The sequence below is a fragment of the Amblyomma americanum genome, chromosome 1, assembly GCF_052857255.1.
Source record: "Amblyomma americanum isolate KBUSLIRL-KWMA chromosome 1, ASM5285725v1, whole genome shotgun sequence".
Taxonomy (NCBI): domain Eukaryota; kingdom Metazoa; phylum Arthropoda; class Arachnida; order Ixodida; family Ixodidae; genus Amblyomma; species Amblyomma americanum.
The window spans coordinates 411109276-411122765 of NC_135497.1; the positions used below are offsets into that span (position 1 = coordinate 411109276).

Consider the following 13490-nt stretch of genomic DNA (forward strand, 5'->3'; position numbering starts at 1 on the left):
ACCAAAGCCAGTTAAAGGGAATGGAACTGAATACGGGAATGTTTGAGGAAAAAAAACATAGTATAGTTAATGTTGGCGTAGTTTCTTGTTGGGCTGGCTATTGAAATTAAATTTTTTATACAGTATTGTGCGTTTTTATCGCGAAGACTCAAAGATTTCCCAGCCTCAACCGCTGGCTCATTTGCGGTGAAACTGCACAAAGAGCTTGCGTTTTATGGTAACTTTTGTATCGTAGCAAGTTTGACAACGGTATTTACTTGGTTGAACCGTGCATGATGCGAAAACGTAATCGTCTACGTAGAGAGAGCGGCGAACCAAAACCCGCAAACGCTGTTTTTTCGCTGAATGGCGGCAGTGGCGCCATCTGTTTTCGGCAATGGAAAACGTCACAAGGCCGCCGAGGCGAGCGGTTTAAGAAGCGCGGGCCCTTTGAATATGCCGTTCGGCCGTTTCGGCTGCTTCAACTGAAGCGCTTATTTCGGCTAATTGAACGGGAAAACAATATCAGAACAACTTATTTAACGAGGCTTTACCTTTAAAAGAACACTGTTTGAAACGCTCGCCTCGGCGCCTGGTCGTGACACTTTCCACTGCTGAAACAGATGGCGCCACTGTCGCCCTTCAGCGAAAAAACGTCGTTTGCAGATTTGGTTCGGCCCCGCCGCGGTGGCTCAGTGGTTAAGGCGCTCGACTACTGATCCGGAGTTCCCGGGTTCGAACCCGACCGCGGTGGCTGCGTTTTTATGGAGGAAAAACGCTAAGGCGCCCGTGTGCTGTGCGATGTCAGTGCAGGTTAAAGATCCCCAGGTGGTCGAAATTATTCCGGAGCCCTTGTCCTGTGGCCTTCGTTCCGGTGTCGTTTTGTTAGTGTGTAGCGTGTTATTCAAACCAAAATGTACAACCACCTAGCCCACATTGCTGCCTTGCTTACTACTTTTTTGTCGTGGAGGGATTCTGTGCGCCGGTCCTGAATGTGGACGGAGTTGACCAGTTGTTTGTGCAGCCGTGGTTGTTGCGTAAAGTCGGAAAGTTGCTGACGCGTACAGCACCAAGTCACTCCGCATACAGTCGGAAAGAGCGGTGCCTCTTGTAGTTTGGCGGGGTCTCTCCCTGAGCTGTGCGTCCTCAGAAATATTGCACCATGACTTTGCAGAGTCATGTTGATCGCACGGCATTGCGGCTCGCGTCTGGCTTGCGCCGCCAAGGCGCTGCTGCGCACTCGTGGTGTACCGTCAGTCAGCTGTGTGGGCAGCCTCACTTAACCAGCGTCTCTGTACTGATGGCAGGACCGGTTTGGAATAGGCGAGAAGGAATTCTTAAGACCCGTATGCAGGTGGCGTTGACTGTTTTTGTTTCTTTAATTCGCATGCAAACATATGGCTGGCCTGCGCCGTTGCTATCGCCAGTTGGCGCGGGAATTGACTGGAAGTGAAATGTGCAGATGTCTTAAATTTCACATGCACTGCTTAATTGATGGCTCCCGGCGCCCTTAGCAGCCGATGGCTGTCACTCGCTAGGAAGTGTGGCCGCTTGCAAATAGTGCCGCCAACTAGGACCGCGTGAACGGTTCAGTGACGCGCAGGGACCAGTCGCGAGCGCTGGTCAGTGCGCGCGCGCTGAGCCTTGCCTGCGTCGCAGCCTGTATGATTCAAGTTGCGCTCACCAATGGTCGACAGTGACGGGCTCATGCTGCACGATAGCATAAAAAATGGAAATAACTACAGTCCACTTATCGTCGGCCGGACTGAAGCTCGGCCGAATGGTGGTTCCGCGTAGACGGGCGTGGCGAACTCCGCTCTCCGTGTGCGCAGGCGTGCTACGACCGCCAGGACCAGCGAGGCATCGGTGCGATGCGCGGAGGAGACCGCTGGCGCTAAGCGGCGGTGGGCCGACGCCCCATGATTCAGGTGATGGACACCACACTGTCGGCGACGGGCGCCGAAGGCCAGCCGCTGCTGTGCAACGGCGCGGCCTCTGGCGCCTCTTCCGGAGTTGGCGGCACCTCGGGCCTGCATCACTCGTGGCCGGACCACCACGCCAGCTGTGCCGGCTGCGACGAGTACCGCAACCGGCGCGACAAGAATGGCGACTTGCTGGCGTGCGACACAGTCATCAGCATTGGCGCGGCAGCCTCTCCCGTTGAGCGCGGCGGCGAGCCCCGTCTTCTGCAGGAAAAGTGGAAGACCCTGGTGGCCTTCACGTTCCTGTCTGCCAACCTAATCCTGAACCTGACCTGCTTGGCGTATGTGCACGAGCGCATCCCTGACCGCGCCAAGTTCCCGCCGCTGCCGGACGTCTTCTTTGACCTCTTCCCGCCGCTCGACTGGGCGTTGGACGTGTCCGAGTCCATCATCATCTTCTGCATCTGGTCTACACTTGGCTTGCTGCTCATTCACCGCTACAGGTGCGCGTGCGGCGCTGCAGAGTCTCTGCACGCGACCCTTCATGTCGCTTCACCATTGCTAATGGGTGTGAAGGAATTATTATTTTAATGTAATGTGGAATTATTCTGTTTCATAAGCATGAATTCAGTAACAAGGCACAGTATATTGAATAAAACTTATTATTGGTTCATTTAACTGTGCGAGGGGTCCAAGGACAGCAAAGAAACACTTAGAGACACACAAGCGCAGACTATCAACTTTATTTTGTGAAGGAATACAAGGCATATATATAAGCAATCAAAGCGATTTGTTGTGTTAATATTGGTATTGTAGTGGGGGCAGGCCCTGTAAACGACTATCACTTGAATATTATGTGTGATTGTCATTGTTCGTTTTTTTGGATTAGCATGCTTGGATAGAGATTGCAAGTGAGCTGCTGATATAGCCTTTTATTCCTTCATGAAGTGAAGTTGACAGTCGGCTCATGTTTGCCTCTGAAGTGTTTCTTCACTGTCCCTATCCCTTTCATGCAGCAATTACTTCGCACAGTATAGAGCTGCAAGCTTCGAGCACTTCAAGTTGTTTGTGGAAAGCGTTTAAACATACTAATGAAGCCCCTCGAACCATTTTTCTTACTAAACAGTGGACGTGGTGAGTGAATACCCTTGCGTGAAGGCTATAAATATGGAAAGCACGCCATCAATCAATTTTGCATACTTTTCAGAGCTAGCATGGAGAGCTACGGATTTTAAGCTCAGGTTATGATTTTTATGTTCATTTACTTATTTCGGAACTTGCAAGCTTTTGGCAGTAAAGCACAGAATATGACCCACAGTTTTTTATATCTAGAACTTTTTTATTGTATCTAACACTATGCAAGAAACATGAGCAAAGGTTCTGACCTCATTTACCTATGTTCATGTTTTCGGTCTCGTCATTTTTCCTCATATTGACCAAGGTAACAGGCCAGCTTTAAAGAGATGCTGAACACACCTTGAGTGGAGCAGCTTAACAGATTCAGTTCGTCAAGTACATTGTCATGAACATCTCAGCCAATTGGTACAATCCCTCACGGCACTTAGTGCTCACATTTGGAGCTTTCCTCGGTTTATCACTGACTATTGTGTTCACCTTACGTGGTGCTAAGCAGGTTCCATGCAAAGCCTGTGCTCTTCAGTGAGCACAATTATCATTGGCAATGATGACTAGGCCCCGGCCTTGCCTTAGTAGGAGGTGTCACTCACAAAGGCACATATATGCCAAGCAATGAGGGGGTTACAAATGCTAATCATTTCAGTACCTTTAATTTTTGTGCACTTGTTGCATGTTCAGGAAAAATGTCAGTGATCCCTACATAAAAAAAAGATTTGAAGGCATTTCTTGTGATTGAAGAGATGTTTAGAACCCATTTATTATGCATTTTACAATGCTGTGCTCTGCTAAAGGTAATTGACATAGAGGTGTCTGCTACTTCTTTCAGTATAATGCTCTTGCTAAATGTTTTCTGGCCTCTTTTTTCTTATATATATATGCCATATACAGCATGTTGGTGCACTTGCCAGATTGCCAGTGTTTAGTCAGTGGTTGACGTGTTTGCTGTAAATAGCTGATCAGAAAGACGCTGCAGGGCAAAAAAAAAAAAAAAATCACGCAACACTCAGCCTTTTGTACAGCCACAATTTAATACTTTATGAACTTCCTTTTTAAAGGTAACATTCTCCATTTTGCATTCTTTGCAAAATCGGTCCATGAATAGAGTGCTTTTCTGCGACATGTTGTTAATGTTGTATCAAATGAAGCCTTTTCTCATGCATTAAATGCATTATTTCTTGTTTTGCGAATGTGAAAGTGACCCCCCCTACTGTAATGCCTAACGACAATGCAGATACCAAATAAATTTAATAATTTAAACAGCATGTTATACCATCCCCTAGAACATTCTGTAGTGCTTACTTTTACAAGGTCAAGGAAGTTGCACTTCCATAAAAGTAGGCATTTCAGTCTTTAAATGTGATTGCTTATACACTGATACTCTGCTATTTGAAAACCAGCTATTTTAAGTGTCCCTGCATTCTAGGTCAGCTTCTTAGGCCCATTTCTAATTTTTATTTTCATTCATTGCATTTTGCAGGTGGATCGTCTTGCAACGTGTTTTCTTCATTATGGGTCTTTTGTACTTTATGCGAAGTATTACAATGTTTGTCACTCAAGTCCCTGTTGCAAGTACAACATACTACTGTTCCCCTAAAGTAAGTCCTGCAGCCTTTTTTATTGGTGTGCTGTCTAAAAGGCAGATAAGAGTGACTTGAATGGTGTATGGCTATACCAGAATTCATGACTTCAGTAATGAGCACTTCTCTCCTGCAATATTTAGCTTCTTTTCATGGTAGATATCTCACACAACCTAAATTGGGTGTTTGTCATGTTGCATATCTAAACCTGTCAGGCAGCTGACATAGGGAACATAGATGCTCCAAAAGTTTTTAAAGGACTCGATGTTGAGCTCTCGACTATAAACTTTTAAGCTTTAAGTGCGTGCCCTCTGTCCCCTTGTCAGAGTGGTCGATGGCCATGTGAAAAACTCATTTTGTTGCCGCTCTTTCTTTCCTTTTTTTCCCCTTTGTTCCTCTCCCCATGTGTAGGGTAGCCTGTTGGGCATCGCTTGGTTGACCTCAATCCCTGCCTTTCCATCCTTCTTTTTCTCCCTCTCTAGGGGGACCCTGAAGACAACTTCAATTTTTGTTCTCATGTCCAGCAAAAGACACATTTGTTGCAGGGAAAATTTTATTTCACAACTTTCTTGCCTCTCAATTCGAACTCATGACATCTACATCGAAAAAAACTCCTTGATCACAATGTTAAAGTGAATGGCATAACCTGGCCTTTGAGGTCCACTCCCCCAACAAACTGTGTTGACACACTGCAATTTACTTTCAAAATAGGCCGGTGATGGAGGCACCTGTATTTAAACTTTTTGGCCTTTTATGGCTTACAAAAGGTTCGTTTTTCATTGAAGGCAGCATCTTTGTTGTTGGAATGCGGCAGTTTATCAATACAGGCAAACTTCAGTTTTTTTCTCAGTGACCATTTAAATTGAGTTGGCTCAACTCACCTCTCAGTGTAAGCAGACGTTAGTTTAAATTTTGGTTGTGCTTGGAGACGTCTGAGCTTTGATCAAAAAATGTATTTATCCTCTCTAAAGTCACAGAAAATGATTTTCTTTAGCTCTAATGTGGTAGAGTTTGCAGTGACTACCACTCACACATCTGCAGTTTCTTGTGGAAAAGCCTACTGATAGGCACTGCTGCAGTACATTGTTGTCATCTTCTTTTCCTTTCTGTTTCTCTTTCTTTTCCCCAGGCAAATAGCACAAATCCGCTGCTAATAATGAAACGGGTTGCCCAGCTACTGAGTGGATTTGGACTGTCCATCAATGGGCAGCACACATTCTGTGGAGACTACATCTACAGTGGACACACAGTCATTTTAACTCTTGCTTACCTTGTTGTCAGGGAATGTAAGTAAACCATGTTAGCTCATCTACCCTTGAATTACCAAGGGTGCATCAAATATGTTTGTGTTTGCACAAATTTATCATATTTTGGCAGAAGGTTAGGTGGGCGGATGAGATTAGGAAGTTTGCAGGCATTGGGTGGGCGTAGCTGGCAAAGGACAGGGTCACTTGGAAAGACACGGGAGAGGCGTTGGCCCTACAGTCGGTGTAGTCAGGCTGATGATGATGATGATATACATTATACAGAGAGCTGCATTGATTAGAGAACAAATAATAGTAAGTGTATCCCAGAGAAAATAAATAGGAGGAAATTGGGGCTTTTAATATGGAGAAGAGAGAACCAATGGTCTCTTGGTGTAACTTGGTGTATCTGAGGGAAGGAGAATGTAGCTGGGGGCAGCAAGGTGTTAGGTGGGGAGGTCAGGTTAAGAAATAGCTGAAATTGGGTGGCTGCAGCTGGTGCAGGGCATGGCTGATCAAATATCAGTGAGAGAGTGGCCTTTGTCATGCAGTGGATATAACTTGATTGTTGTAATTGTTGATGATGATGATAAAATGGTTGATAAAACTACTGCACAAGCTTGAGTGAACTTTTCCTAAATGGCATCCTGGTCAAGAGAAATGCAAGAATGCATTTGTAGAATTTTAATTCTGCGATATCAGTAGTCGGCAGACTTAGACAAAATAAGTTAATTGGCTCTGAATCGGAGTATTTGGTACTATTAATTAAAGAGCTGCTAACACTACACAAGCTTCAACTCATTTGATTTTATTTTGAAATAACGATACACTGAAATCTTGTTCATTTGAACTTAACTTTGTTATGCTCAGGCATTGAAAATGTTGGATAGAAGTTAGGAACTTCCAGGATTCATCACTAACAGTCCCCTCGTTACAGAAATGTAAAAAATGGAGATTTCTGAAGTTGTTCACACTATTAGCAAATTTCAATGATTCCTGCATGTCTAGGAACAATAAAACTGCATGCGCAGGCACATACAGTAAATTGAGCAAAACTGAGAACTACTTGATGCACCATTACGAACACAGAAATTATAGGGTATTATGCTGTTAGTGTTAATTTTTGCATAACTTCATCATTCAGTAGGCCTTCGACATCTATGGCAGCTGACACTTTGCTTCGGTAAATATGTTAGAAAAAACCATTTCTGTCAGTGTGTTAGCAATTTACATAGTTCTGTGAGCATAATTGAAAATTAATTGCATTTTCACACTGTCACAGGTTAATTTGAACCTTCAGTTTATTTGAACTGATGACTTTGATTCTGTCAGCACCCAGTGTATTCAAAAGTGCTCTTAATTTGAACCCTGCAGAATTAAGGTTTTCAGTTGAGTTTCAGCTATTTAGAGTAAACTGTGTTCTGTTGAGGACTGCATTATTGTACCACCGCCACCATCGGCAGCATTTTAACTTTCATAAAGTGCATGATCTTCCCAAAGCTGAATTCATTGAGAGATGTATGTATTCAGGCAGCCAGCTGTTTGCTAAAACAAAGGGCTCTTTCCTTTTTTCAGTGCTGTTGCATCCATTGCATTTTGTTCTGAAGGCTTGAGAATTAGTCAGCCAAACTGCTGCATCTCCTAATGATGGTTCCAATCAAATATGATACTAAATCTCAGTTTGAAACAGCTGTTCGTTTGACAATTTACTATGAGCTTTTATTGTTGTCGGTTTCAGCGAAAAGCATGAACCCTTGCATTCAATGCCACTGGCAGTACTGAGTATCGGGAACACTGGTAGAATAACTAGTCATAAAAGCCCCCCAGCAAACAACTGTTGACAGATTTTTTCAGCAGGGGCTTGCAGTAGTTCATACATGCAGACAAGTGCTTCATGCAGGGTTGGAAAAGCTGATTTTTTGGTCTGGTCAGAAATCTGAATTTTTTAATGGTTTTTATTGCAATAGATTGTTAATTGTTTGAATAAGCCTCCTGCCACACAAAAACACCATGGAGTAATATTTTGGCACATTCTATTCATTTGAACATTAGTTCTAATCCATTATTTTTTTTTAATGATTTGACATTCTGGGCAGTATTCTGACTTTTACCCCCTTGAGGATTGGTCACGGGAACTGCACAGTGGTTGGCTGAAGCAGTAGAGGTGGTTGCGTCAGTTCAGTTGTGATGAAATGTGAGTGACAGCATCTGCACTCACTTCCCCTTTGATTGAACTCCTAGACCGTGCTGCAACAACGTCTTTTCTTTTTTTTCAAACTAAAAGTAGACCGCATAGAAATATGTTGCTGTTCATCAGCAAAAATGGTCTTTAGGTAGCTCTGTGGTCATCAGTTCTGGCTGGAGCTCTAGAACAACTGCGATGGTGCTACAGTGCATTAATGAGTGATTTGATGCAGTCCGATGACCAAGTTATTATGCCAAAAGTAGCGTATCTCAGGAGTATTAAGTGATTGTCACCCTTTGTGCATTGTTGGAGACGACAGAGTGCATACTACAGTTGTGTCAAGTGCGTCTTGGCAGCAAGACTTGTAGCGCTCTTTTGATGAATGATCCAACAACACCTTGCATTGCAACTAAATGCCGTATCTACTTTCACTGGCTCAACCATTTGGTGCACGTTTTTGGAGATCAGAGGCGTGATGCAGGCCTAGGTCTCAGCAACACAAAACAAATATAAAAAGGGTCGAGGAGCCCCATTCTACTAGCCAACATTTTGACACGAGGACCTGTCTTTGTCTGAGGGTTGAATAAGTCCTCTTATCGAAATCTTGGCTAGTGGACTGAGGCTCCCCCTCGACCCTTTTTATATTTGTTTTATATTGTCAAGAATCCCACCTTTCTGCCTTCTCTCTACTGAAGCCTAGGTCTCGCCAGTTATAATACAGGTTGATAACACTATGAACTGCTTACTGCGAATGCCTGAATGCTTGCTGCTTGATCAGCAATTGTGGGAATCCTGAAATATGTAATTTGTGTCAAATCACTGCAGCTGCTTTCAGTACAAGAAAATTCTAATGCTCTTTTCCTTGGTTTGCTCTAGATTCTCCCCAACGTTGTAAATACTTGCACTTGGTCTACCTGGTTCTGAGTGCGGTGGGGATACTCATGGTGCTACTGTCACGCGGCCACTACACTGTCGACGTGGTGATTGGCTATTATGTCACCAGCAGGGTGTTCTGGATCTACCACACCCTCGCAAACAACATGTCTCTCAAGGTATGCAGGCCTCTGCTGATGTGCTTGACACGTTATCACTTATCAGCTGTGTTATTAAGATGCTTGCCTGGACTTCTAAGCAAAAGCAAGATTGGCTGATTAGTACAACTCATCATATGGCACAGCTATTGATGCCTGGTTGCAGTAAGGGCTACATAGCTAGGGCTGCCATATATGTAACTTTTGTCTTGAAATGATAACGAATAGGATGCTTTGCTTGTAGATGGGTCTGGTTGGTATTTATGCATGTTATATGGGACTAAATAATTCAACAGTATGCATTGCAAGTGTAAACTTTAACATTGCCTGGCACATGGCTTGTAAAGTGGAGCAAAATACAAGTAAAGGTGTGGGAATATTGTAATTTTCTAGTGCAAATCTAATGCCAATGGGAAGAAAAAATGCCTTCAAATAGTGAATCAAGTATCAAATATATCTGTTCAGTATAAAAAAAAATTTCAGAAAAGGACAAAGCGCAAATATTGTTGTCCTTAACTCTCTTTAAACATTGTATTGTCTTTGCAACTAAAATAAAGAAAACTAGGCTGACTCAGCACCATAAAAAAAAATGACATGCACAGAAATGCATGCTTCCCGATTAGACAAGTGTGTAGCCTCTAATGTGGTCATACCCCGCCGCGGTGGCTAAGTGGTTACAGCGCTCTGCTGCTGGCCCGAAAGACGCGGGTTCGATCCCAGCCGTGGCGGTTGAATTTTGATGGAGGCGAAATTCTAGAGGCCCGTGTACTGTGCGATGTCAGTGCACGTTAAAGAACCCCAGGTGGTCGAAATTTCCGGAGTCCTTCACTACGGCGTCTCTCATAGCTTGAGTCGCTTTGGGACGTTAAACCCCCATAAACTTAACTAAACTAAACTAAACTAAACTAATCTAATGTGGTCACGAAAAATATGTAGCCTTTAATGTGGTCATGCAAAATATGTAGCCTCTAATGTGGTCATGCAAAATAAATAACAAAATGAAATCCATGAATTGACACATGACTGGCAACTAACATGGCAGTAAAAGCTCATTTATTCGGACTTCATGAGACTGGAAAAAATGCCCGAATTATCAGAAGATAGAGTTATCCTGCTCAGGGAAAAAGAAAAAACTGCCAAAATGTGAAAGCGATGAGGCCTTGTGAGGAGGCTCCATCGCACAAATCTCGAAAAGCCTGTGATGAGTGCACAGTGTAGGCATACGGGAAGAACAGCGAGGACATCGCAATTAAGCGAGGGGAATGGAAAAAGAAACGACCAGCTGATGTCCGAAAGTAGCGTGCAGCTGTGTTCAGACAGCTGTCGAATACGCAGCCAATATTCAGTCACCGCGGGCTGGCGGCGAAGTTGTTCAGGAAGGGAAACTACACAGTGAGGTTGGTTTTTTGGCCTAGAGACAGGGGCCCTCCTATTGTCATGTCTGCATTATGCGCACGTCACAGGTGCACGAGCTACAATGCACCATGCAATAGGGAAGATTATTACACATGATTGCTTGCCCTGCTGATGACACCTCAACTCTGCCCCACTTTTAAGCCCAACGCGAAATTCCACAACACATCGTAGTTGACTGAAACAAGATGACAGAGCTCACGCTAGGAGAGTTGTGAAGGCGACAGGACAAGTACCATTAGGTGTCGGCGTTACATATTTAACACATTATGGAGGATCAAACAAAGATTGCGCTCTTTCACGTTCTGACTGTTCGAAGTAAGTGGTCGGCCAGCTAGTTCTCAAGTAACGTGTGATATGTGGGAAAGCTCACTTGTGGAATTTCGAATGAGGTCTGAGCCTACGTGCGTCTGAATGCGATTGGTACACATGATGAATGACGGAGAAGATTGCGAAGACAACTCTCTGTACTGTTTTTCTGACACTTTAAACTCTATCTTTGGATAATTTGCTCAGATGTTGAGGTTGTGCCATGGTCAGGCTTATGATTCTATGGTCTATTCGACCGCTGCCGAAATTTATTTTTTTTTTTTTTTTAGAATATCAATTTCCGGAGTCAAATATGAACTGAATAACAAACATATTTCATTCATATTCAAAATTTCTATTATCCACGTACCCCTAAAGAAGAGTTCACTGCAGTTTATCTCGGCTATATTAAACCTGGATATATCAATTTATTATCTTTGGTACTAGGCGCAAACACACACTACTTTCTGTACTACTTTCAGTGGTAGTGGTGCCCTATGTACATAAGATGGCCCACAATTTAAAGGTCGCAAGCAGGCATGGAGTGCCGCTTGTGTTTTCAGCCCCCCAAAAGCTCGGAAGCCTGTGCTCGCGTATCGAAAGAGTACGTGAAGAGGAAAAAGGATGCGGCACTAAGCATGGCCGACCGTTTTTGAAGTGCGCCGTAGGGGTGGTGTATGAAATTCCCCTCTCATGCGGTCACTCATACGTAGGGCGAACCGGGCGCTGCGTCAGTGACCGCATTAGGGAACATGAGAGAAATCTAGAGCAAAATAAAGAAGGGCCAAACATACCGAAGCATATTAGGTCCTGCCCGTCACGCTCCTGTGAGGCATATTTTTCAGGGGCAAGGATTCTAGCTTCCAGTAAAGATACCAAAGCTCGGGAATTGAAGCTTTTTTTATCGGAGAGAAAGGAAACATGTGCGTCAGTGATCCATCCATGTCTTTATATAAGGCGGAAAAGAAATTTTTAACCAGTGCACGTGCTTATCGATCCTGATTTGATTGTGTTCCTTGCATCTAAGAAAGTGTGTGTGATGTGCCTCCGAATAAAGCAGTTGTAAGTGGCGCTTTGTCCTGTTTCCTTCCTTGTGTTCTGTGTGTGTTCGCGCCTAGTACCAAAGATGAATTGTGACCAACTCGCCCAAGAAGACGTTCGTTTAATCAATGTATTATCATGAACAGTCAGAACAACTCCTTCAAAATCCCATGCCAAAGTATAGCGCTGTTGAACGCATTTACAGAACTCCTGTTCAGTGGAACATTTGATTATCAAATGGTGTGCCATACACCTGCAAGTTGCACTTGTCCTAATGGCCTTCTGCGATGACATTTTGCGTGTGGCCTTGGGCACTTTATGGCAGTGCTAGCAGCGGGAAAACACCATAAAACTGTGACGTGAGAACTGTGGTTAGGGGTTGGGGGTAGCTTTCGGTCGGGTGGCTCCATTTCCACGCAACATTCATGCCATGCGGGCAAGCAACGTTTGATGCACGGTTCGTCTTGAAATGAAGTTCACTTAGCTGACCGAAGGCTTTTGGTTACTCTTGCCAGGCATGCTTCATTGCTTTTCTGCTGAAGGCATTGCAGAAACCAGCTGTAACTTAATCTAAAGCCCTAACAGAGACATTTTTTTTTTTAGACGGTGACCAATATGATCATTTAGTACCCATACTGCCGTCTGTTGGCAAACCAAAATTTACTTTGGACAATCCTTACTTGCCTTATACCGGACATTCAGTGCCAGAAAACATGCAAGCTGGTCTCGTCATGAGCCAGAAATGACGGTCGGCGTATGACAGCCATACTCATCCAAGTCCGCTAGGGGTAAATAAAGATTGTGTTTATATTGTCTCAGTAGCAAGATTAGACCCCATATGAGAGGCAGTGGCTAAGTACGACTTCAGTGTGAAGCAATGTAGTTCAGGTGATACCCAGCTAGCGGCGTGCTGCCTGTACATCAGTGGCCAGCACGTCGCTGCAGAAAGCACATCCCTAGCGGTGGTACACTGTACAGTGGACTCTCATTAAACGGAACCTCAAGGGACCGGGAAAATATGTTCCGTTTGTCAGAAGTTTCATTTAGAAAGAGAAGGTTCAGGATTTCGCAATCCGTTACCCGCTGCTTGGTCCCGACGAGGCTGGTGTGCGCGCAGTTGGCAGTCTCCGCGGAAGTGGATCTCAAATGCAAAATCTAGGTAATAAAGAGAACGGTACACTATGGGTACAAACATTATTACACAAAAGCAGTAAGCAGTGAACTTTTTTTTTTTTTTCAAAGCACTACTGAAATTAAAAAAAAAATGTCAATAGTCCACTTATTCCGTGGAAATCGGTGGGAACTGCAATTTATTGGCTTGTAAAAAAGGACTTTATGTTTGCTTGTTTTAGCTCTAGCAGCCATTTTCTTTGGATGGCACCACCCATACTAGACAGGCTGCTCACTTCTGCAGAATTTTGGGGAGCCGTCTTGATCGCCAGTCCCCGCATGCTGTCGTGTCTGCAGCGGCAGCCTCGCCTGAAACAGCATGACACACTATGCCATTCCGATCTTTAAATCTCGTCAACCACCCTTCGCTGCACGAGAAACCTTCGATGTCGAGCTGCAGAACAATGCTTGCGCGTGAATGAGTGGCCCACTGATCGGAATGTTTTCACTGCGGGCTCTCCGCAGCCAAACCACCAGGCACT

At 44.3% G+C, this 13490-nt stretch overlaps 1 protein-coding gene across 5 annotated transcripts in view; it reads left to right on the top strand.

Annotated features, from left to right (window-relative positions):
* The window catches only part of LOC144115808 (phosphatidylcholine:ceramide cholinephosphotransferase 2-like), a 290170-nt gene that overhangs the window by 246816 nt on the left and 29864 nt on the right, over positions 1-13490 (top strand). For all 5 annotated transcript variants that reach the window (XM_077650298.1, XM_077650301.1, XM_077650299.1 and 2 more), the window contains 4 exons: positions 1812-2404; positions 4516-4633; positions 5745-5901; positions 8921-9096. In XM_077650298.1, coding sequence (XP_077506424.1) covers positions 1899-2404; positions 4516-4633; positions 5745-5901; positions 8921-9096 — 957 coding nt within the window. In that variant the 5' untranslated portion in view covers positions 1812-1898. The remainder of the gene's footprint in view (positions 1-1811; positions 2405-4515; positions 4634-5744; positions 5902-8920; positions 9097-13490) is intronic.